Genomic DNA, 26,455 nt, shown 5'->3' on the forward strand with positions numbered 1-26,455 from the left:
CATAAATAAGCATCTGAATTTTGATCAAGTGACTCTATGGGGATGCTACAATGGTCATAAGTCACTTTTTCAATATCGTTGAAAGGGCACTAAATGAAGGGTTGTAACTCCAGGGCCACCTATAGAGAGAAACAAAAGTGACTCAGAGAGCCATTGAGATTTATTAATTAACGGAGACTTATTGTTGGGGAAATGGGAATGAAGAGCCAGTTTGGTCTAGTGATTAAGGTGTTGGTGTAGAAACTCAATGTCCTGCCTTAAAGGTAAAGGTTCCCCTCGCACATATGTGCTGGTCGTTTCCAGCTCTAGGGGGCGCTGCTCACCTCCGTTGCAAAGCTGAAGAGCCAGAGCTGTCTGAAGACGTCTCTGTAGTCATGTGGTCAGGCATGACTAAACGCTGAAGGTGCACAGAACACTGTTACCTTCCCACCAAAGGGGTCCCTATTTTTCTACTTGCATTTTTACGTGCTTTCGAACTGCTAGGTTGGCAGAAGCTGGGACAAGGAACGGGAGCTCTGTTACGTGGTGCTAGGGATTCGAACCACCAAACTGCCAACTTTTCTGATCGACAAGCTCAACGTTTTAGCCACTGAGCCATTGCATCCTGCCTTAGGAGGCATGAAAGCCTTAGGTTGGGTGACTTTGGCCTAATCCTTCTCTCTCAGCCCAACCCACCTCACAAGACTGTTGTAGGGAAAATAGGAGGAAAGAGTATCAGGTCTGTTTGCTGCCTTGAATTATTTACAAAATAATAAAAGTGGGACCAAAAATCTGAATAATAATACAAGTGGGCTACTTCCTACTCATAACTAGATTTAATTAACCTTTGTAGGAGAACCTGAGAAAAAATGATGCTTCAGGGTGGTTTATAAAAGTCCAAATTAATATTTTGTTTCTGAGGTGTTTTATAAATGCCTTGCTTCTGGCAAATGCTCAGCAAAACATTGGGCAGGGCTGAGTAGAAGCCTTGTATGTGTAATAGATTTCATAGCTTTTTGCTGTCTCTTGGGAAGCTGGGATGATATTCTCAAAAACACTGAGAAACAAAATGAAGTATGTTTTGCAGCATTTTCCCTCTAGCTCTGGGACAGACATTTCCTTCTTGTTCTGACTCACAACTACTGGAATTTCTTTTTCCCTTAATAATTCACATGACTTTGCCGCTACTCTAAACTAAGCTAAACAATAAAGTAAACTAAACTCTTCCTTGTAGCAGCCTCATTTAATGTCTGGTAGGACTTTATGTCCTCTTTTCCATTGCTGCATAAGCAAATCAGGGAAGAAAGAACGGGGACATGGCACCAATTGGTGGCCTTCGTTGTGTCTTCCCATTGGCCTGCAGGAGGGAGTGTTGGCCAGGACTGTGAACCATCAAAACATAGAGGTGGAAATACATGTTTAGAGACGCTAAAGAAGTTTGAAGTATGAAGTATATGGCTGTAGTGCCCTAAATCCATGAAAAAAATAATAATCTGAGGTCAGCTTTATGCTCTTCAGGGCTTCCATCATCATCCAGCAATATCTTAGCATTAATAAAGGGATCAAATCAAGAAATTCTAGTTCTGCTTTACAAAGCCTTAGTTAGTTCAAACTTGGATTATTGCATCCAGTTCTGGTCACTACAATATACAACAAGACTTTGAGTCTTTGAAAAGAGTGCAGAGAAGAGGAACAGAGATGACTAGGGAACTGGAGGCTAAAACATATGAAGAATGGTTGCAGGAGTTAGGTATGTCTAGTCTGATGAAAAGAAAGACGAGGGGTGACATGATAGCACCCTTCCAATATCTCAGGGGTTGCCACAGAGAAGGTGTGTGTGTGTGTGTGTGTGTCACCCTATTCTCCAAAGCATCTGAAGGCAGGATAAGAAACAATGGATGGGAACTAACCAAGGAGAGAAGCAACCTAGAACTAAGGAGAAAATTGCTAACCGAACAATCAACCAATGGAATAGTTTTCCCCCAGAAGTTGTATGTACTCCATCACTGGAGGCTTTCCAAAAGAGACTGGACAGTGGCATAGGGTCTTCTGCGTGAACAAGGAGTCAGACTAGAAAACCTCCAATTGTATTATTCTATGTTCTATATTCTATGTCCCAATAAATAATACGGATAAAATGGTGCTCTCCCTTTATATAGCACTTGCAGAAGAAGCTCAGATTTATTTGATTTATATTTCTGCCTATTCGCCCGTGGTGACTCAAGGCGGCTTACACAATGTAAAATCATATTTAAAACAAAAAAATAAAAATAAGAACAATAAGAACTAACAAAAAGAATCAAATAAATTAGTAAAGTACAACAGAACAAAATTTGGGAAAAACAAAAACCAACTTTCCCCCCCCTCCACCCCAACGACAGTGGGTCACACTTAGCCAATTTTGTTTTGACAAGATTGTTGTCCCTAAGAATGTAAGAAGTGTACTGAATCTGGCCATGGCCCATCTTAGTCAATATTGTGCATTCTGAGGGTGGCAGGTTCTAAATCAAATAAATATTTATCACAATGGCCAACCAGAAGCCTCTGAAGTGTTGATAAGCAGGACCTGGAGGGCCGCCATTCTCCTTCCATTGCTCTCCTGCAACTGGGTGTTTGGGTACATGCTGTCCCACACTGGATGATACAGGTAGTCCTAGACTTATGACCACAACTGAGTCCAAAATTTCTGTTGTTAAGTGAGACAGTTGTTAAGTGAATTTTGCCTATTTTTACAACTTTTCTTGCCCCAGTGGTTCAGTGAATCTCTGCAGTTGTTAAGTTAGTGGCACAGTTGTTCAGTGAATCTGGCTTCCCCATTGACTTTGTTTGTCAGAAGGTTGCAAAAAGTGATCACATGATCCCCGGGTACTACAACAATCATATATATGAACTAGTTTCCAAGCGCATGAATTTTAATCGCATGACCACAGGGATGCTGCAATGGTCATAGGTGTGAAAAATGGTCATAAGTCACTTTTTTTCATTTTTTTGCCATTGAAACTTTGAAAGGTCACTAAATGAACTGTTGTTAGTTGAGGACTGCCTGTACTTGAGTCTTCAAGGCTGAAAGACCTTGATAGACCCTATTCTCTTTTAAAGCCAACCAAATAAATGACCATTACCCCATCCTGTGTACTGAATTTCACAGGTTAATTATCCACCATCATTGTTTATACCGTAATAACTTCTTTACATTAATTGTTTACAAAGTCTTCAATCACTTTCTTTCCTGGAGCAGCCAGAAGTTGACCCTGGAGCATTCTGCTTACATTTACTTGTTTATTATTTATATCCCACCTTTATTAAACAAGGTAGTGAATATATCCAATATACTTTCCTTTTTCTCCCCCCGCAACAACAGCCCTGTGAGGTAGATTGGGCTGAGAGCAGGGGTGGGATTCTACCAGTTTGCACCTATTCACTAGAACCGGTTGTTAGCATTCTAAGCAGTACGGAGAACCAGTTGTTAGAAGAAATTACTGGGCTAATCCTGTAAGGAAGGCAGGAAGGAAACATTCTGGGGTTGCTTACAGAAACTGCCTCTCCGTTAACCCTTATTACATTCTTGGCAGGATAGACTTCCTGTCTCAGGAACTTCTCTGGAGTTTTTTTCCCCCTCCTTTTCTGGTACTTTGCTTGTGTGGAGTGACCATTCAAAGTTACAGTGGCACTGAAAAAAGTGACTTATGACCATTTTTCACACTTACGACTGAGAGGCCAGGCGGGGAGATGTGTGCCTCGATGTGAGTGATGTTGAGTTGGCCACACCCAGCCAATAACTTGACCACCAAGCCATGTCCACCCAGTCACATGACCACCAAGCTACACCTACCACCTAAGCCATGCCCACAGAACCAGTTGTTAAAAAATTTGAATCCCACCCCTGGCTGAGAGAGAAGGACCGGCCCCAAGTCACCCAGTTAGCTATTATGCCTAAGGCGGGATTAAAACTCACAGTTCTCTGCAGATTGACCCAAAATCACCCAACTGGCTTTCATGCTTAAGGCGGGACTAAATCTCTCACTTTCCTAGTGATTGGTCCAAATCACCCAGCCAGTTTCCATGCCTAAAGCGGGACTAGAATTACCAGTTTCCCAGTTTCTACCCTGGTATTTTAACCCTTAGACCAAATTGGCTCTCTAAGCTATATAATAATAGCAAAGACCTATAATTTGCCCTCTCATTTGGCAGTAGCATTTGCAGGCTTTTCTGCCCTGAGTATTTTCATACATTCACCCAGTCCAACTTTGTCTGCCTGGACTGACAGCAGCTGCCCAAGTTATTCTGCTACTAAAACAATTGCATTGAGGATATTTGGAAATTAGTCTGTTATCTTTGTGGTCCAAACCCACACAGTTCAGTAGCCGATGCTGACAGGAATGCACGTATCACTGGAAAACATCTGCCTTGGTTCTTGGGAAGGACTTAATAGGTGGATAAAACATGCCAAATCCAGTCTAATCATCTGGCAAACTTTGCAACCAGCCATCATAATTTATTAAATTTCTATTCTATTCAACTCACAGCTCTGCAAAGTATTATATTATAATATGATGGTATCTTTATGCAGATATGTAGCTTTCAATCAAAAATTTGGCAGCATTTCAGCTCTCCGAATTTTCAGGATTCTGAGAACTTTAAAGGCAGTTTCTGTAATTCCAGGTAAGTACGCAGCAGTTTTTATTGCTAATATACAAAATTTACAAACTGCCTACCTGTTAAAGATTTAAAGACTACGTTATAGGAACATATATCAAAATAATCATAAAACAGTCTTACTGAAAAATGAACTGGTCCACTTTAACACAGAGCTAACCTGCTGTATTTCTGCCTGATAAAATTTATGTTGTTCTGGGAAACCTGGAATGATAATGAAGAAGCACTTATTATGCCGTGAAAAAAAAGAATGAATATGTATTCAGAATTTGTCCAGAATGTGTCATGCTTAAATGAACTTAAAGAGGCACCAGAAGTTAAAGAGAGCTAACTCAAATTTGAATCTTAACAAGAAAACTAATATACAGGTAGTCCTCAACTTATAACCACAATTGGGACTGAAATTCTGATAATACAGTACATTGTTATCGTTATAAGTTGATACACCACATAAACGGACCTGATTTTTCACCTGGCTATGAAGCAAATCTCATGGTTGTAAATCTAAACGCACTTTCAAAAGTAGATTATTTATTTATTGTACATACAAATACACACAGACAGGTTGTCATGCAGCTTCATGAATAAGGATTTTAATCTTTTTATTAATCTTCTGTAGTTTTTATCTCATAGTATCATGCTCTAGAAAATAGAGTAGAGTAGAAATAGAATAGGTAGGGTAGGGTAGACTAGAATAGAGTAGAGTAGAACAGAACAGAATACATTTATTGGCCAAGTGTGATAGAAACACAAGAAATAAGTTCTCAGTATGCAAAACAACAAAGTATAATAATCATGATATCAAAACAATAATAATCATAATGACACCAATAAGAGAAGGTAGTGGAACAGATGAGAAAGATAATAGTAATGCAGCCATACTACATGGGTAAATATACTTAGACATAAGACATAAGTACTGTGGGAATTAGGTGTTGAGCAGAGGGATGGTGCAAATGGACACAAAAAAACACTGTCTCTGTGTCTAGTTGTTTTGGCATCCAGTGCTCTATAGTAGCGTCCTGAGGGGAGAGGCCGAAACAGTTTATGCCCAGGTGTGACGGGTCTGTAGATATTTTCTCAGCCCTCTTTCTGACCCTTACAGTATTCAGGTCCTCAATGGAAGGCAGGTTGGTAGTTGTTTTTTCTGCAGTCCTAATTATCCTCTGAAATCTGTACTTGTCTTATTTGGTTGCTGTACAAAAAGTTATAGAAGTACAGATGACAGACTTAATAATTCCTCTGCAGAATTGTATCAACAACTCCTGGGACAGTCTGAACTTTCTGAGTTCAGGAATGTTCACAAAGAACATTCTTTGTTGTGTGTTTTTTTTAATGGTGGTTGTAATGTTAGGTGCCTGTTTCCAATCCTGGGAGATTATAGAACTCAGAAATATAATAACGTTGATGCTTCCTCTGCCATAGGCTTGAAGATCATTATATCTTCCCTTCTTCAGTCGGTAAAAAAACTTGCAAATGTGATGTTGCTGACGGTTTTCTTCTTGGCTGTGTTTGCATTGGTTGGTCTTCAGCTCTTCATGGGTAACTTAAGACATAAATGTGTTGCCTGTTCGCTTCTCAATGAAAACGTCAACAAAACTGATTGTTTATTAAAGGATGCAGGTAATGTATACGTTTCCTGTCTTTTGGTAAGCTTTATTGTGATACCTGTTTTAAATTATTCATTGTATTTATAACTGTATTGTTTAACACCATTTATTTGTGAACCATATGCTGAACACTTTAGTTAACAAAATGAGCTGTAAATTAAGAAATATAAAATCATAGAACTGTGGTGCTGTCAAGGCAGCCTTGGTTTTTTTTCTCTCACTCTACATATCTTTTTCCTAAGTCATATTTGTATGGGAGATGGAGAACCCATAACAGACCTTATTCCAATCTTGCATAGATCTTATCATTTGGGAGTTTTTCCTTACATCTTTACGCCCATTATTTCTGGTTTTTGGTATTTTGTTACTTTGTTCTTCTCCATATCATGGTCCATAAAATTTTTATGAAGTTGTTGTCAGGGCTCCAACATGCACCCCCATTCAAATCATAAGTCTCTGGCCACATCTCTCAGAGTGAAAAAGATTGACTCATTAGGAGTTGACATGTCTGCGTTTCCCGGTTGCAGCCGACTCTGACACATCATTCATTTCACCCTTGACCCTGGTCTCCTCCCATCCCCTGGACATATATTCACCAATGAGACACTTCCATAGCCAAGAATCATCAATCATGTTCTCCAGTAATAATTTTGCTCGCCAGAATCTTCGGTTGCCAAAGCAATTATCTGAAGCCTTTAAGGAATGCACTGCTTTCCTCCCTCCCTTTTCTGCTGACCACTAAAAAGAAGTATTTTTAGTTGACACTTGTGCTTTGCTTAATATGAAATACTTACAACCAGAACTGAGCCCAAAATTTATGTTGTTCAGTGAGAAATTTGTTAAGTGAGTTTTGCCCCATTTTACGAACTTTTCTTGCCACATTTGCATTTGTTCAATTACTAACATGGTGGTTAAGAGAGTCTGGTTTCCCCATTAACTTTGCTTGTCAGAAGGCCGCAAAAAGGGATCATATGACCCCACAGGGACACTGCAACGGTCATAAAATGTGAGTCAAGCTTTGGAATGCAAATCACGTCACCATGAGGATGCTGCAACAGTTGTAAGTGTGAAAAATGGTCATGTCACATTTTTCAGTGCCGTTGTAACTTTGAACAGTCATTAAGCGACTGGTTGTAAATCTAGACTACCTGTACAAGTTTTCTTTTTGGTTTATTTATTTCTGCTTGGGATTAGGGGTTTGTCTCAGCACATTATTTCCCAAAATTTTGCATTCTCTGGACCCTCTTTGGCATTAAACATAATGAAAATAAGAAGGTGGCGGCAATTCAGGACTTAATTTAGAAGTATTTGCCCTGCCTTTCCAGACACACCCTTGATTTTGTGAGAGCACTCTCAAGATTGTCATTTGGATTTTCCCCAATTCCAAGAACAGTGAAAACTCCCGAAAGAAGCCTTTGCGGGTAGTCCTTGACTTACGACCTGTTGCTTAGCAACTTTGAAGTTACGACCAATCTGAAAAAGGGAGCTTAGGACCTGGATTTGAAGTTTCAAGCCTCCTCCGTGGTCATATGATTAAATTTTATTTGCTTGACAATATGGATGCGTTCATGGCAGCATCCATGGTCACATGACCATGTTTTACACAATTTTGCTTAAAACCAGCACTTTCAGTTTGGGGCAAAACTGCATCTGTAGTGAACTACTCTTTTTTTTTTTAAACTATGGTGTTAGCTTAACTGTGGATTCACTTAAGCAACCATAGTGATTTGCTTAATGATTGCTATTAAAAAGTTTTAAAATAGAGTTGGTTATATGACCAACCTGTTTCAACACACAACTGTTTTGGGTAGGCTCCATTACAGTTATATGTTGTGGAGTACCTGTATCTCTGTATATGTAAAACAACAGAAATTGTTGTTTCAGAGCTGGTAAATCAGTTTTATTGACTTCATATATGAAGTGCCAGAGAAGGCTTAATGAAATGTGTTCATAATGTATCTTATGTTGCCTTAATACACTGCTCCAAATTATTGCATTTTTCTTATGAAAAATTTCTGGAATTGAGATGGGGGACAGGTAAGGTAAAGCTATCCAACAAATAAAACACAGATAAGGGGAAGTTATAGCTCTTCTTACCTGCATGTTCCTATTTCCTGTAAAAGTTAGGCTGCCATTTTTGTTGTGAATCTACAGTAAATATTTTTCCTTTCTTTTGAGATGAGCAGTCTGTTGAAATACATCAGATATATTCTGTTTTTTCAGAAATGCCTCCAGCTATATTATTTGGAGGTCTTCCTGTTATCTTGCCTTTTTTTTCTGGCTCCTGTTGTCCTTTTATCTCTCTTGCTCTACTTACCTACCCAAGCCAGGTTCTGAAATAAGGATTTTATTTTTAAAAGTTAAGCCAGCGCTTATTTGCAGGCTAATAAATTATTCTTTATACAGAAGTTATCCAATGGATGGTTCTAACTATGCATATCAGGATAGGATGATATTTTGAAATATTTCCTTTTTTTCTCCCCAGAAAATTATGGTGACTATTTCAGTAACCTTTCTAAGCCATTGCTATGTGGATTCAGCCTAAATCCTAAGTATATACTTTTTTTTCTTAAAACATTTTAACTGTAAAATAGAATTGTTTTCAGAATAATTGAGGCAACAGTAATGGAGGTAGGCAAGATTCTACATAATCTTCCTTTCTTCCTTCTTTCCTTCCTTTTTTAAAAAGAGGAATACTCTTAAAATGCTGGGCCTTTTTAACTTTGAGGTAAGGATGATGCGCTCATTGAGAGCCAGTGTGGCCTGGAGGCCAAAGGAGCGCTTCAAGTACCTGAGAGGCTATTGGATGTCATGGCCCCATAAATATGCTTGCAATTGGGTTCTTAGAGGACAACCATTTATCTATTTTTTGAGGCAGAAAATTGAACTGAACTAGTCCTTGCGTTCTATTGGAGCAGGAAATAGAAGAGATTGGACTGCCATTCATCAGAAACGATGTAGGGTCTCCTGCTTGGGCAGGGGGTTGGACTAGATGAACTATAAGGTCCCTTCCAACTCTGATTAACTGTTATCTATTAAATCTAGGTGATTGTCTGGTGATAATTGAGGGAGAAATTGTGAATGTGGGGTACCTTGGTAGTCAACTGCTTTGAAACTCATCAAATTTGATACTCAATGCATTTTGACATGAAAATTTTGTCCCAGTGCTCATGTTTGTTTGGTACTCAACATACAAGCTTGAACTTGTTGATGTCAGCTATCTTGTGACTCACTATATTATTGTTTAGAGGAAAAAAAATGTTGATACTAATAATTTTTGATACTCTTCGCACCACCGGAACTAATTAACGATGAGTATTAAGTTACTACTGTATAAGCAGAAGGCAAAGGCAATTTATTTATTTATTATTTTTACAAATAACTTAAGGCAGAAAATGAGGTGGGTTGGGCTGAAAGAATGACTGTCCCAAAGTCACCCAGCTGACTTTCATGACTAAAGCAAGACTGGGACTCACTATCTCCCTCTTTCTAACCTGGTGCCTTAATCACTAAACCAAATCGATTCTCTGTTGTTTAAGTTTTGGGGAGTAAATTTGAAGGAGCCCCATGCAATATTCCTGCAAAAAGTTATGGCATGCTGATGACATCTTATAAAAGACTTACTCTACCAGGGGTTTAATGCTATAAAACTATGATATACAGTTTTGTAAGTTTCAAGAGAGCTCATATAAGAAAAAAGCAGAATTTATATCAAAGCATTTGCCGCACTGGAATTTCCCTTTTTGGAATAAAAGGACATTGAGTAGGTTAAAAAAAAAGAACATTCAAAATTATTATAGGTTGTCCTCAATTTACAACCAATTGCTTAGTGACATTTGAATTTATGACAGATTTCCCCAGGGCTACTTACAACTGGATTTGAAGTTCCATTGCTACTCCCCTCACCTCCTTCCTTGGTCGCAGAATCGCATTTTGGGCAGTTGACAACTGGCCCATGTTTACAGTCGATTGCATAGCCCCACAGTTATGTGACCATAATTTACAATGTTTTTCCCCTCAAAATTGGCATTTACTTACAGTTTCTGACAACCCCCACACCCATTATGGATGATGGATTTGTTTAATAATCACAGCAATTCATTTAACAACCACCTCAAAATCACATGGTGATCTGCTTAACAGCCTGCATGTTTTCTGACTGTAATTCCAGGCTCCATTATAGATCAAGGATGATGGCCACATTTGGCTTTTAAGTTCTGCCTCAGCTTATCTTTTTCATTAAGCAACTGAATTGGAAGACCATTTAAAGCAGGGGTGTCAAACTTTGATTTCTTGGAGGGCTGGATCAGCATTGTTGTTGTCCTCCGTGGGCCGGCCGGGGGGGCGGGCAAGGAGACAGGATGGATATCATCCTGCAACACCCTTCTGGGCGAAACGGTCCTGCTTGTTTTGGCTGGCTGGAAACAGGCCACGTGGGGGGCTCCTGTGGCCTGTTTTGGCTGGCAGGATGCTGCAGGAGGCCGTCCAGACCAAAAATGGGTCGCGTGGGGGCCGCCCATGATTTCCCCATAGCTCATTTTTGCTAGCAGAGGCACCGCGGGCTGGTCCTTTGTTATTTCCAGGCCAGCCTCACGGACCGGATCTAAGCACTAAACCTTAACCCTTGAATTTGACACCTCTGATTTAAAACAATTTATTGCAGTCCTCTGATAAAGTGGAGTCTCCCTATGAAAAAGAGGAAAAATAGTTTACATTGATTGTTATAGTAAGCCCAACATAGAACTTCAAAGCAAAAACTGATTGGCTTAGAAATAGTCTTCTGACAACACTAAGGATTAAAGCATCCAATAATATGTGAGCATAGCAATAGAAAAAAAAGCATTGTATTTGGAATAAATGCAAAAGAAACATTTGCAAAGGAAAAACATCAGAACGGGTATGAGTAAGTTACATTCTCAATGCTTCCCAAGGTTGGGCTTGAGTATTTTCTTTATTCATGGATGCTGGAGCATAGCTCAAAATGAAACTGTTATCTACAATATATTGAATGCTTTCCTGCCAGTGCTGGTTTCTAACAGGAAGGCTTTTCTTGAAGATTAAGGCTCATGGGAATTTATTTATTTATTTATTTGTCAAGCATGCATTTGATAATATATATAAGTATAAACATGATTATTAATACATGAAATAAATAGGAATAAAAGGGAACATTAAGACAAGGATGGTAGGCACATTGGTGCTCTTATGCATGCCCCTTACAGACCTCTTAGGAATGGGGTGAGCAATACATTTGAAAAAGCAAATTTAAAATACAAGAAAATCCATGTCAGTCAGTATTACAAAAAGCATGTTTCAAGTATTACAAAGTCCATCCTGTATGGCCCTCAAGGACTACCTGTACTGTGATACATATAGTTATAGCAAAAATCCTTTTTTTAAAAAAACAAAACGAAAATGAAGACTAATGCTAGTGTCATGTTTGGTCTATTATTAGTAAAACAGAATGTCCCTTGAACAGCGTTTGTGTGAAGTATGAAGAGAATCCCGATTTTGGATATACCAGTTTTGATCACTTGGGGTGGGCGTTTCTGTCATTATTTCGATTGATGACGCAGGACAGCTGGGAACGTCTCTATAGACAGGTAAACTTGTCAAATAACTAAAGATAAGAAATGTGCAAAACAGAGTGAAGGACACATTATTTGCTGGGATAATGCAGTTGTTTCATATCCTATTTGAATGCTGTGGTTTGCATTAAATTATTGTCATTGGTCTCATACCAGCAGTATAAAAAACATTTTCAAATTTATCTATGCAATAGTGGTGAATATATGTAGCTTGGGTGTAGGATGAGGGAGAAGGTTTGTTCTCAGAGCTTGTGAGTTGGTTTCCAAATATTTTTGTTATCAGTAAAGGCCAAATGTGGCCTTTTCAGGCTTTTGTGCCTTGGCATGCATATTTTCCAATGAGGCAAACTGAGACAGGAAGATCATTTTATTATAACTTATCAGAATATTCAGACAGAAGGGGTTCCTCTCATTCAAAGAGGGAACCCAGATCTTTAGCTTATAACACCTTTTATAGAAAAATGCAAGGCGAAAGTTGTTTGGACCCCTTTGCATAGGAAATCAGTTACAAGTAGTCAAACATGTTACATATTTGCATCCCATAATATCACACCTGTTCATTAAAATGAGATCCGAGGTTACAAGGGGCATAAATTGTAAGGAAAAAGATTGGTTATATTTCACTAAAGAAATAAACTAGACCCCAATTTGTACTAACAATTTTTTTCTTATCTGGAGTTAATCTCCAGCTATTTATCTTTTCAATTTAGGAATGTTAAAAGCTATTCCTAAATTCCTGTCTGTAATAACCCTGAACATCCCCTTTCTAAGACAGAAAATGTCAAATCTAAATACAAAATAACTATATTAAAAATATAAAATTAACATACAAAGTATCTATGTTAGCTAACATTACAAAACCCATGTCATTTGCCCCTCACTAGGTAACAAGGGACGCGGTGGCTCAGTGGCTAAGACGCTGAACTTGTCGATCAGAAAGGGTCAACAGTTCAGCAGTTCGAATCCCTAGCACCGCATAATGGAGTGAGCTTCCATTACTTGTTCCAGCTGCTGCCAATCTAGCAGTTCGAAAGCATGTAAAGATGCAAGTAGAAAAATAGGGACCCCTTTGGGGGAAGGGAACAGAGTTCCGTGCACCTTCGGTGTTTAGTCATGCCGGCCACATGACCCCGGAGACGTCTTTGGACAGCACTGACTCTTCAGCTTTGAAACAGAGATGAGCACTGCGCCCGAGAGTCGGGAATGACTAGCACCTATGTGTGAAGGCAACCTTTAGGTAACATATTAGGTAAGATATTACCTAGCCTGGTAACAAAATGTTTGGAAACCCACAACAAACTTTCACTTTCAATTTTAGCTATCATATATTAATTACCACAATTCATTAGCTTGACCATAAGACACAATATGATCTTTACAATATCAAATTAACAAATTTACTTCTTTGAAATGTTCACAATATGTGCATGTTTGTACGAAATCTTGGTTTAATATATTTGTTTTGAGAAAGTTCTCTGATTTTGTGTTTACAGGTTATCAGAACATCTGGAAAATCCTACAGTATATTTTTTTTTATCATCATCTTTCTGTGTTCGTTCTATCTTTTCAATTTAATCCTGGCTGTTGTTTCAATGGCATATGAAGAGCAAAATAAAGCAACTTTAGCACAAACAAGGGCAAGGGAAATGTTACTTCAAGAAGCAAAAAAAGTGCTGGGGAAACAAAAGGTTTGTAAATAACATTTAGGACTGCAAATTTCTATACCGGTAGTCCTCGATTTACAACAGTTCATTCAGTAACCATTCAAAGTGACAAAGGCACTGAAAAATGTGACATGACATTTTTTCATAATTATGACCTTTGCAGCATCCCATGATCATATGATTGAAATTCAGATGCTTGGCAACTGACATGTACTTATGACAGTTGCAGTGTTCTGGAGCCATGCAATCCCTTTTTGAGACTTTGTGGCAAGCAAAGTCAATGGGAAAACAGATTCACTTCATAACTAGGTTACTAACTTATCAACTGCAATGATTCATTTAACAATTATGGCGAGAAAAGTTGTAAAATGGAGCAAAAGTCACTTAGCAAATGTCTTACTTAGCAACAGAAATTTTGGGCTCATTTGTGGTATAAGTTGAGGACTACCTGTACTACTAAAGAAATCTATTGCAGACATGAAAATAGGAAGGAAATGCATCATTAATATATGTTTTCATGTTCTTGATTCAAAGAATATTCTCTGTAGAGAATATTCTACAGTGGTTCTTTGTGTCATGTTTTTTGTTATGTTGTATTTTTAACTTTGTTATTTTGTGTTTTTAAGTCCGTAAGCGGCTCAAAGCCTTTACGGGTGATAGGCAGCTAAATAAATTTATTAAGAAATATGATTATTCTTGTAATATACGAATACAGAATTTGGGAAAAGGTAAAATGGTAAAGGTAAAGATTTTCCTCGCACATACGTGCTAGTCGTTCCCGGCTCTAGAGGGCGGTGCTCATCTCCGTCACAAAGCCGAAGAGCCAGTGCTGTCCAAAGACGTCTCCGTGGTCATGTGGCCAGCAGGACTAAATGCTGAAGGTGCCCGGAATGCTGTTCCCTTCCCACCAAAGTGGTCCCTATTTTTCTACTTGCATCTTTACATGCTTTCGAACTGCTAGGTTGGCATAATAACATACAAATAATTAAATAAAATCAACAACTCTTCCTTTAAAAACAAAAGCTCTTTAACACAATATATCAGGAAAAAAAATAATAGATTGGTTAAAATCTGTTCAATGGTAGATGTGGAAATTAGAATCAATTAATCTAGTAGGGACTATGGCAAAATGATTAAAAGTGTATACTTTATTAATCAATATTTTCTGTCTTAATATTTTACAGTGGAAGAAGTAATGTAAATAAATTAGTGTCATGCTGAGTGAGGCTGTGTGTGCGTGTATGTTTACAGATGTGTAGGTTGACTCATGACCTAAACTGAGCCCAAAATTTCTCTTGCTAGGTTAGACATATGTTATGTGAGTTTTGCTCCATTTCACAAACTTTCTTGCCACAGTTGTTAAGTGAATCATTGCAGTTGTTAAGTTAGTAACGTGGCTGTTAAATGAATCTGACTTCTCCATTGACTTTGCTTATCAGAAGGCCGCAAAAGAGGATCACATAACTCCCCCCCCCAAGACGCCGCAAACATCATAGATATGAGTGAGTTGTCAAGCATCTGAAATTTGATCACATGACTATGTGTATACTACAACAGTCAGACATGTGAAAAATGGTCATGTCGCTATTTTCAGTGCTGTTGTGGCTTCAAACGGTCACTAAATGAACTGTGCTAAATCAAGGACTATCTGTAATATTAGTGTCATGCTGAAGGAGACTCTGTGTGTGTGTGATACACACAAACTATGTATGCATATGTATGTATGAAAAGAAAGTAAACAAAATAATGGAACTATAATATAAACAATGAAAAAGAAAACTGCAAGAATGTATCAATACGATAACAAACGATGCAGAGCAGAGAGCAGTGCACGTGTGTTTGTGTTTGTCATCAATCTTCCATCCAGCAGCCACCTCTCTCTACGTATATGAATATGTATGTGTATCTCCATCTCTATCTATCTCTAATCTCTATCTTTATCTAACTCTCCACCCACCCACCCCCTCCATATTGTTCATGTGTGGTATCTTTTCCTAATCAAATTGACCCCGCTTGCCTTCCAAGATGACCCAGATATTGACATCTGCTGGGGCATTGGTGTGCATATTTATTTATCTCGTTGCATATCAGATTTTACAAGATCGGTATTTCTTTTACTTATCACTGCTACTCCTTCTCTTACAATGCATACTTGAAAAAAATTATGTTTCAGGAACTAGTTTCACAAAGTCTCCTGGCACTGTCAAATGAAAACTCGGAAGGGCCCAGTGAAGAATCTGAAAATAAAAAACGGAAAAGAACTTTTAAGAGAAAGAAGAAGTGCAAAAACACAAAATCCAAAACCTATGGAGAAGACGAAACAATGTTTTATTCACCACCTGATAAAAGTCAAAAGGAACTTGTAAGTTTAAGCATTTATAATCTTTATAAACAGAGTGCAAAATGTATCAAGCTCATTAAATTGAAGTATACAGTTTTTTAAGGGGCAACCAACAAAGTGCTATGTTTTCATTTCATAGATTTGTCAATCTGTTAGTCAAATTAAAACAAAAACTTTGAAAAATGTACACCTACAATTTTAAAAAATTGCACCTACAATTTTATTCCAACTACAATTTTATTTTCTATCTCAGGTTTTTATCTTTACAACTGCTTTTTCTAAATGCGTTTCATCATTCGTGTGCATTCCCCCAACAGTATCTCCAGGATAGATCAAAAGAGGCAGGATGCTGGTCACAGTATTGTATATGTAGGGGTGATGTTGAAATGTGCCCAGCCTGGCAGGATGGAGGGATCCAACTAGAGGTGGATATTCAGCAGGTTCTGACAGGTTCTGGAAAACCGGAAGCGGAAATTTTGAGTAGTTCGGAGAACCGGCAAATACCACCTCTGACTGGCCCCGCCTCCCTCTATTCTCCGCCTCCTGAGTCCCAGCTGATCGGCTGTGTCTTCTTTTTCTGCCCTGCACAGGAGAACAGAGCTGGAAAGCAGGTTAGTGGGGTGGGGAGGCAATAGGGATTTTGCAGTATCCTTCTCCTGCCACACCCACCAAGCCACACCACGCCCACCAAGCCACGCCCATAGAACCAGTAGTTAAAAAAAATTGAATACTGCCACTGGATCCAACACAGAGCTAGTCTAGACTCAGCGCACAAACTTAAGAAGGGCCAGGACCAGCCCACCCTGAATGGTTTGGAGCCTTATTTACTGTAATTTTTCCCCAAAGGAAAACTGACAGACTGGGGAGATTCCTGTATAACAGACAGAACATAATAAAGTAGAGTTAGCTTGAATTCTGCCCATATAGGCTTGGTTATTTCCGCCTGATAGATGGGGCTTCAATCACGATGCTCTGACTTCCATCCTGCCTGTTTTGACCCGCACAATGGATGCCACTGATTCCCCCCCTCCCACATTCATTTAATCAAAGCAAGCAAACAATGAGTTCAGAATATATGCTAAAATTACTAGATTTCTGCAGCTACATGCTCATTTTTATTATGAATAAAGAATGCCTGTAATCAGTAACGGATGGAAGGTCAAATGCTGAAATAAGTATGTGATTATTTTTTTAATGTGTTTAAAATGAAGTTTCATTAGTATTGACTACCAAAATACATTGGCTTTACTTCTGTGTCCTTTCCAATTAGTGCTTTCTATGCTTTGGCTGTAGGGGAATTTTATATCATTACTGAGGTTTTGCTGTACCTCAAGTGGTATATAATGACTGGTGACCTTCTACCACTGCACCATAGAGAGCATTTTAACTTACTGCACCTGTGTCTGGTTTGCCAATTGCACAGAGGCAGGTGGGACAGCACTCCAGAGGGTTAATGTCATTGCCCAGAGGATCCTGGGTTGCCCTCTCCCCTTTTTGGAAGAGCTTTAAAGCTCCTGCTGCCTTAAGAAAGTTCAAAACATTCTCAAAGATGTCTCATTCTGGGCAGCCTTTTTTTTAACTATTACCATCTGGCAGACGGTACAGGATAATAAAAACAAGGACAAATAGGGCTGAAAAACAGCTGCTATCCCAGGGCAGTAATTCTATTGAATTCTACTATACAGTGGTGTTGGGCATTTTCTGTTCAATGTGTGGAGTGTGAAGGATGTGTGTTTGTGTTTTATTTTTAAAGTTATAATGTACTCTGAAGATGGTATTTAATTTCATTGGACAAGGTGCGATGACAATAAATTAAACTGAACTGAACTAAACTAAACTAATCTAAACTAAACTAAACAAAGTAAAGTAAAGTAAAGTAAACCAAACCAAACCAAACCACACTAAATAAAGTAAAGTAAAGTAAAGTAAAGTAAAGTAAACCAAACCAAACCAAACCAAACCAAACCAAACCAAACCAAACTAAACCAAACTATTCCTTGACTGAGCTGATTTATTTCTGGCTTGCCTGTGTGGCAAATTTAGAAAAGGCATCCTTGTTGAAGCACTGCTCTGCAGAATTACAGGTGGCTCAAAAGGAACAGAAGGCTAAGGGGAGAAATAAACAACAGCCTTCTGATGTTTAATGGACTATAATAGGGAAGATGAGTTTATTCTCCAGAGCTCCTGAAGGTAGGACAAGAACTAATAGGTGGAAGCTGACCAGAGGAAGATCTAAATTCAAAATAAGTTTCCTGACCAAAAGAATTATAGATTGTTGTTGACTTATTACTGTAATTGGAACCAAGTTATGTTACTAAGCGATGCGATAAAGTGAGTCACACCTCATTTTATGACTTTTTTTTGCTGTGGCCGTTAAGCAAATCACATCGTTAAGCGAATGGCTTCCAGTTTGACTTGGATTGTTGGAAGCCCCCCACGCCCCCCCCCGGGAGGGTGCCAGTGTCGATCGTGTGACCCCATGGGCAAATATGTGCCAATTTCCAAGCACCCAAATTTTGAAGACATGACCTTGTGAACACTGCCACAGTTGTAAGTGAGAGGGTCAGTTGTAAGCAAGAACAGCAGTTGTAAGTCACTTTTTTCAACACTGCCATAACTTTGAACCATCTTTAAACAAATGGTCGTAAGTCAAGAACTTACCTGTATGATGCAGTGGAACGTCCTTCCTGGGGTTGTGGATATTCCATCACTATTGGTTTTCAAGTAAAGGTCTGGGATAGTAGGGAGCTGGCCTAGAAGAACTCTGAGGTTTCCTCCAACACTATGATTTTGTGCTTTGTGGTTTATTCTGCCTGGATTGTGGAGGTCATAGCAATGGTTACTCCCCCAGATCCTATCCCTGCTGAATGCTCAGAGCTATCCTAAACAATGCATTTCTCTTCCTTGGCTCTGATCACCAAAAATGCTTAAGGTCTTTGGGAAAAAATAAACAAACATGGCAATAGAACAAATTGGCAAGCCCACCCACCCGCATCTCCATACAGGAAAGAGGAACGATGACTTTGCAAGTTCCGTTCATGGCAGTCGTTCTTTTAAACGGAATAGGCTACAAGTGCTAGCAATTTTTCTTGCCCTTTTGTTTAAAATGGGGTTGAGGTGATTTTTGTTGCTTTAAGATCTGCAATATTTCAGAGGAAGAGATTCTCAAAACAAAAGAAAAAGAGTTGTGAGGGTCCTCAGAGGTCTTAGTCCAACCCTGTACTCAGGCAGGAAACTCTATAAATTTCAGACAAATGACGGTCCAACCTCTTCTGGAAAACTTCAAGTGAGGGAGCACCCACAGCTCCTGGAGGAGGCAAACTGCACCACTGATTAATTGTTATCATCGTCAGAAAATTTCTCCTTAATTCTAATTCTTAGTTTTTCTTTGGGCAGCTAGAAGTCAGCGCTGAAAGATGTATGACTTTCTCCAATCATAGGTCAAGCTGATTTTTAAGTAACTGGAAAATATAAAGAATATTGTGGAAGATCTTTTAGCCCTCTTTCTCATTTTCAGAATGCAGGTAGTCCTCATCTTATCACCACAATCAAAATTTCTGTTGCTAAACGAGATGTTAAGTGACTTTTGCCCCATTTTACAACTTTCCTTGCCACAGTTGTTAGGTGAATCACTGCAGTTATTAATGTAGTAACACAGTTGTTAAGTGAATCTGGCTTTCCCATTGGCTTTCCTTGTTAGAAGGTCACAAAAGATGATCATATGATCTTGGAACACAGCAATTGTGACAAATACTTGCCAGTTGCCAAGCCTCTTCATTTTGATCACATGATCATGGAGAGGCTGCAACCGTCATAAGTGTGAAAAATGGTAATAAGTCATTTTCTTCAGTGCTGTTTTAACTCAAACAATTACTAAACAAACGGTTGTAAGTCAAGGACTAGAGTTGACAGTGAGGCCTTTAGTTCGGCACATCAAAATGCCTGGAATAATGCGATACCTCTAACAAGTACAGACAATTAATATACCACTAAGCATATGTTTATCAACTACTTTGAATAAGCTGTATCATATTCAAGCGGATCTTAACCTAAGATCTTTTCTAGGAAATTATTCTTCTGTACTCACCCAATGAGAGATGTTTCAATAAAGGGGTACATTAATAGTTCAAACATTCACTTTATTCAGTAAAGTGAGGGGTTTTTTTTTCTTCCGCAGAAGGAGATGGTGATGTCCTATCAACTACCTCTTACAATGCTTGATGACCCATTTCAAAGGCAGAAATTAACAAGTGCTGCCAATGTGATTAGCAAAACTATGGGTGAGTGAAAAGATAACAAAATAATGTTCAAAAATATAATGGGCAGAAATTCTTTTAACTGCTTGGTAAAAAGTGAAAATAATTCAGCTTCTTTTTCCTTTCCCCTTCCTTGTCTGTTGAAAATGAAAAAGCGAAAAGTATTAGCATCACAGCAAAGGCCATTGTGGAAATCCCCTTCGGTCCTTTCAAAATATTTGTTCACACATATTTAATAATGAACTATAAAAATAATTCCACCACATATTTATGGGGTCTTTGGTGTGCCTGAACTTGGTTGGGTTTTTTTTTTTTTTCATTACCAAACTAGTAATGAAATGTATGAAAGAAAAGTTTGGCAATGTTTAATTAATTTGGCAATGAAGCATCAAGAAAAAACAACAACAACCTAGCTCAAAAGCACCAAGGTCAGGACCCCAATAATTCAACCCTGAGCTACAAAGATTATCTTCTATCCATGCTACATGTTTGTTTGGTTTTCTTAGATTAGAATGCCTTGGCCATGCTTGCTCTGGTTGGGTTCATCAGTCGGAATAGTGACACTGTATGTGTGATTCTGATTCCATATGCCTGACAGTTCCTCAGCCTTGGCCCTTTTAAAAGATGTGGACTTACACTCCCAGGGTTGTCTGGCCAGCTGGCTGAGGAATTCTGGGACTTGAAGGCATACCTCTTAATAGGGCCAGAGGTTGAGAAACTGTCAAGAACATGGTCTATAGCCATGATGGCGAACCTATGGCACGCGTGCAGAAAGCCGTCAGCGCAGCTCAGTTCCACTGCTCATGTGCATACCTCCCACCAGCCAGCTGGTTGTCGGGTATCTGCTACGCATACACGGGGGGTGGGGCGCATGCAGGAGACATGCGTGCATGTGCAGGAGCACAGGTTGTGCACAAGGTGGTCATGTGCGTGCATGCACAGGGGCATGGGTTGCATATGGGGACCCAAATGCGCATGCGCAGGAGTGTGGAAGGGTTGTGCACACATGTGCAGCGGCTCGGGGGGAGTCATGTGTGCATTGCATTATGGATGCAGGCATGCGACAACGAAAAGGTTTGCCATCACTGGTCTATAGTCTAAAGGTGGCACTTGGATTGAACCCACAGTAACAGTCCACGTGACCAGATCTGACCGTACAATCTTTTTGTGGTGGTTGTTAAGCAAACAGTTGTGAACGTTATTGTCATTATATAAACCCATTGTTTACAATGGGGTGGCCTTGACGAGAAACTGGAAGTAAACACGGACATAATTGTGGACACATAACCGTGGCGGATTGCAAAACCCTGTATATGCGGCTGAGTGCCCAAAGTGTCATATGACTCCAGGGCAGATGTTGGAACTTGAAAACCAGGTCGTAAATATTTTATTTATTCATTTATTTGATTTGTCAATCGCTTACAAGATAATAGGCATAAGTATAAACATGAGTAAGAATACAGGAAATAGGAACTAATAATTGGGGATAACAGGACAGGGACAGTACGCATAATGGTGCACTTATGCACGCCCCTTACAGACCTCTTAGGAATGGGGTGAGGTCAATAATGGATAGTTTGAGGTTAAAGTGCGGGGGCGGGGTAAGAGAATGTAACAACAGAATAAACAGAGTAGTTTTGTTGTTTTGGAATTTGTTGTAACATTGAAAAGCCACTTAGTGATTATAAATCTAGGATGTATCATACTAATTTGTTAGTTTAGATGCGCTTTCAGGTTAAGCATGTGTATTAGTGCCAGTGATTACCTGGAAAGTTAAAACAGAAATTGTTATTCTGTATTAAGTTCTAAAATAATAACTCATAATCATGTTCCTCTTGGTCTTCAGAATGGGAAGAATCCAAATTTGAATTTCCTCCCGGCCTGAAAGAAGCTATCAAAAAGCATCTGATTTGGCAGTGCTGTTCGCTGTGGTTGCAAATAAAGAATATATTGAAGAAAATAATGATAAATCCTTTAATGGAACTATTTATTACACTGTGCATTATAACAAATACCATGCTGATGGCATTGGAAAAACTTTCATTATCACCAGAACAGGTTACTAAAGGAAATAATGTAAGTGAATTCAAATTCTTATTAAGGTGCATGCCAGCCAATAATTATGTTTTCTGGGAAAACGTTTCTTTTTGAAACCTCGGTTCTCTAAATGTACCGATTAATTATGCATTAAATTATTCATTTTCTTCTACTCAGATCTCTGAACTCAGTCAGTTGCATAATGAATTGGCCAGGTCATCTTCAGGAGCAGTCAAGAAAACTCAAGATGGTTTTAATAATTGCTGTCTTGATTTTTTGATGCCTTCCTGCCCATTATGTGCCCCTGGAAGTGGCGATCAGATGAAAAAAGAAAATAGCACAACAATTATATTCTTCTATAGGCATGAAAGCTGGCTTGGGTCAATTACCAGGAGACTCTGAGTTCTAGTCCTGCCTTCTGCATGAAAGCTACCTGGGTGACTTTGGGCTAGCCACTCTCTCACTCAGTTCAACTCACCTCACAAGGTTGTAATAGGGAAAATCAGTGTAGGAAGGAGTATTAGGGATATTCACCATCTTGAGTTACTTATGAAGTAATAAAGGAGGGATTAAAATCTAATAAATAAATAAATAGACTTTGCCTTCTGCAGTAATAAATCCGGAGCAATCAGTCTTTCATAGTTTTGATGTATTTTCTTGTAGGTGTTCACTGCCATTTTTACAGCTGAAATGGTCCTCAAGATGATTGCCCTAGATCCGTATTACTATTTTCAGTGCTCCTGGAATGTGTTTGACTTCACTGTGGTTATTGTAGGCATAATAAACCTGTTGCTAAACATGCGAGCACCAATTTTCAGAACGGTAATAAAGAACCCTTTTGATTCAGTCAAGTATAAGTCTTTTATGTCCATCCTGTGAATGAACTCCCACTTTTTAAAGGAAACGAATTAGAATGCTAAATTTGAGTAATGAAGTGCCTTATTTTTGGCAATAATTAAATTGCCCTGCTTTTGCTGGATGCATATGCTATGTTGTTGTCTTGGTACAGTACAAGGTGAGAACAAATAATATATAATAATGACAATCATGCCCTCTTCTCCTGAGCAGGCCTGCTAGAATAGCTTGTCACCAGAGAAACAGCATATGAAGCAGCGAATTTACCCATTGATTCAGAAAGCACTTCCTGGCATCAGGAAGCGTTTGTAATCTTCTCTGGATCATCAGTGTCAAACATGTACCATATATACTTTCAGAAGTAAATGCCATCCTCTTGTATAAGTGGGTGTTTATACAAAAGGGCACTTTGAATTTCCTTTTGGTAAGAATAGTCTGATACCTATTTTGTCAGTAGAATGAACTGTGTACCTAGTATAAAACTCAAATCTAACTACTGGATTTCTGTTTTCTTTCCTTTCCTCCCCAACCCTGCCTTATCCCCAACAGTTGAGAATCTTCAAACTTTCAAAATTTTGGCCAGCTTTAAATAAGCTTATGAAAATAATGTTGAAATCAGTAGGCCCTCTGGGTAACCTCACCCTTGTTCTGATATTCACTGTATTCATTTTTGCTGTGGTCGGCAAGCAAGCCTTTGGGAATTATTACAGCGCTGTCACTGCTAATGCTAGCATCTGCAACAGCAATAGTGTGCCAAATTGTGCTTCCACTAACAGTTCTGAGACATGCCAGTTGCGCTGGCATATGAAGGATTTTTTACATTCATTTCTTATTATATTCCGAATTCTGTGCGGAGAATGGATTTCTACCATGTGGGAGTGCATGCAAGTTGCTGGGGAAGGACGGTGCATAATTCTATTCATGCTGGTCCTGATTTTAGGAAACCTGGTGGTAAGTTTCCAAATATTTTTGTCAGAACTATTTAAATTAGAGTCCTTCTTAGTTAACAAAATGAGGAAGGGAACTTTCCCCTCCAAAATCTGTCATCTAATTTCTAGAATAATTCATAATGTGAATTTTTATTTATTTATTTATTAGACTTTTATGCCCCACATCTTGCTTAGAGGTGCCTCTGGGTAGCTTACAAAAATTTTAGGTGAAAAGGAGATTTGTTTCCTCAATCTTGCATCTTTCTCAGAGTTGATAAACTTTTACAGTACCGGTATATACAGTTGTACAGTACAGTGCAACTTGTGGCTACAGTTGCAACCAAAATTTCTCTTGCTAAGTGAGATAGTTATTAAGTGAATTGTGCTTTATTTTACAACCCTTCTTATCACCATTGTTAAGTGAATCCCTGCAGCTGTTCAGTTAGTAACACAGTTGCAAAGTAAATTTGGCTTCCCCATTGACTTTCCTTGTCAGAAGGTCACAAAAGGGGATCATATGACCCCATGTCATGTCATAACTACATGCAACAACTACAGCATTGGAGCCAGTAGATGGCAGTGTTTGTAAGTTTGTTAGTTTTATCTATGGTATGCTCTATGTCTTTTCTCTATATAGAAAGTTTTATGTTTCCTTCTAACAAGCAGTAAAGCACATGGTGATTGTGCATTTTGTTCTTGAAAGTTATATAAACAGAATTTCTAGCGAACTTAATAAATAATCCATAATGCTACTAAAAAAAATAAATTCACTTCATAGAAATCATCACGAGTCAAACTCAGTTGGAAGAAAACTTTTGCCAGATTGAAGGAATTAGCTAAATTAATGACCTTGGGAGACAATGGGATGCATTGTTCATTGCTTCATGGATTTTTTTTTTCATTGTTCAAGTCATACTATTTTCACTGGTTGCAAGCACAGCCAGAGAAAAGCTGGAATTAATACCTGCTATCTCCTGTGTTGATCTTTCAGAATTTGTACTGAATGCCCACTCTTTCTATCCTCAGAGAAGGGATCGTGACTTTCTTTTTCAGCCAGGTCTTTAGCATAAAATTACTAATGATTTTAGCAAATGCTTTTACTGGACTATTGATAGTTAGCTGCCTTGAGGATTCTGTGGATGGAAAGGGTGTCACGGATTGAAACTTCTAAGTTCCTAATAGAGAAATGGAACTTGATTGGAGCTTCCTAACTACCTCACTTTGCGTTGAAGAGAGAAACAAGTGAAAATTTTTATCCAGTTATTTCAGGAACAAAACTAAAGAATTGGCAGTATTTGAGCAGTGGTGTTCCCATGGGCCGCTTCCAGAGCATAGTGTTTACACTGCAGAAGAAAATGGCTTGATGTTGTAATCCTATGTGTATCGATTCAGAAATAAGCCTTATTATCCCAGGCCTTATGGGTAGGGTTGTAGTATAAACACAGGTAGTCTTTGACTTACGATCACAATTGAGCCCTATATTTTCATTACTAAGTGAAACAGATGTTAGGTGAGTTTTGCCTCACATTACGACCTTTCTTGCCAGTTAAAAGAATCACTGCAGTTGCTAAGTTAGTAACGCAGTTGTAAAATGAATCTGGCTTCTCCATTGACGTTGCTTGTTGGAAGGTCACAAAATGGGATCATGTGACTGTGGGACATTGGGATTTTTGATCATGTGACCATGGGGATTCCACAACAGTCATAAGTGTGAAAAATGGCCCTAACTCCCCTTTTCAGTGCCATTGTAAAGTACTCACTAAATTAATGGTTGTAAGTCAAGGCCTACTTGTGTATCTTACTCTCAAATAGATACTTTTCTAATTTTTTTTTAAAAAATCTTGCTTTTCCCTCCCACTCAGGTCCTCAATCTCTTTATTGCTCTGCTGCTGAGTTCCTTCAGTAGCAGTGGTTCCGAAACAGAGGAAGATAACTGCAAACCTGACCCTGGAAAGGCTTTGGCACTTATTCAGAGAGGGCTGCGATTTGTCAGACTTTTCCTGTGGGATTGGTGTTGCCATGTCTTCCTGAAGAAGCTGAGGATAACAGGCACGAAGAAAAAGAGTGAGACCACCCTCACTGAAAGATCCTGTGATGCCGAACCCACGAAAGAGATGTCAGCGAACTTTGCTGGCATGGAATCCTCCGGGAACTGGGATAAACTTCCGTGGGATAGAAAGCAGGAAGATTTCACGATAGATTACAGAGAGATCCCCCCTATTCCCCTGGCTGAACTGGAGACATTAAGCATTGAGGAAATGGACCCTAGTACCCTGGTAGGAAACAATTATCCTAACTTGCTTGGGGGCGGGGGATTCCCTATAAAATATAATTAAACAACGGGGGAAATTTCTTTCTAGTTTTTAAGTGGTTCTGTATTGGCTTCCTTTTTTCTTGACATGTACCAACCGAATTTTCTATTAGCAGTGGCATCCAAAGGGATTAAACAGCTTAATTGGTAATAAAAGCTCTTTGCCAGGATAAAAGAACTGAAAAATCATGACTAGAAGTAGTAATTCTGGTTGTAATTCGGTAATTAC

At 38.9% G+C, this 26,455-nt stretch overlaps 1 protein-coding gene across 5 annotated transcripts in view; it reads left to right on the forward strand.

The window, feature by feature from the left end:
• The first annotated feature begins 5,790 nt into the window (after nucleotides 1–5,790).
• The window catches only part of LOC113447982 (sodium channel protein type 5 subunit alpha-like), a 43,247-nt gene continuing 22,582 nt past the window's right edge, over nucleotides 5,791–26,455 (forward strand). For 2 of the 5 annotated variants that reach the window (XM_087917725.1, XM_087917727.1), the window contains exons 1-10: nucleotides 5,791–6,258; nucleotides 8,731–8,797; nucleotides 11,701–11,848; nucleotides 13,327–13,521; nucleotides 15,671–15,859; nucleotides 20,016–20,118; nucleotides 21,941–22,170; nucleotides 22,795–22,953; nucleotides 23,536–23,937; nucleotides 25,778–26,191. In XM_087917725.1, coding sequence (XP_087773851.1) covers nucleotides 6,117–6,258; nucleotides 8,731–8,797; nucleotides 11,701–11,848; nucleotides 13,327–13,521; nucleotides 15,671–15,859; nucleotides 20,016–20,118; nucleotides 21,941–22,170; nucleotides 22,795–22,953; nucleotides 23,536–23,937; nucleotides 25,778–26,191 — 2,049 coding nt within the window. In that variant the 5' untranslated portion in view covers nucleotides 5,791–6,116. The remainder of the gene's footprint in view (nucleotides 6,259–8,730; nucleotides 8,798–11,700; nucleotides 11,849–13,326; nucleotides 13,522–15,670; nucleotides 15,860–20,015; nucleotides 20,119–21,940; nucleotides 22,171–22,794; nucleotides 22,954–23,535; nucleotides 23,938–25,777; nucleotides 26,192–26,455) is intronic. The other 3 variants (XM_087917726.1, XM_087917729.1, XM_087917728.1) reach the window with 2 other exon arrangements.

This window comes from Pseudonaja textilis, chromosome Z (genome assembly GCF_049901715.1).
Source record: "Pseudonaja textilis isolate UNSWEBS1 chromosome Z, rPseTex1.2, whole genome shotgun sequence".
In the NCBI taxonomy this organism is placed as follows: Eukaryota; Metazoa; Chordata; class Lepidosauria; order Squamata; family Elapidae; genus Pseudonaja; species Pseudonaja textilis.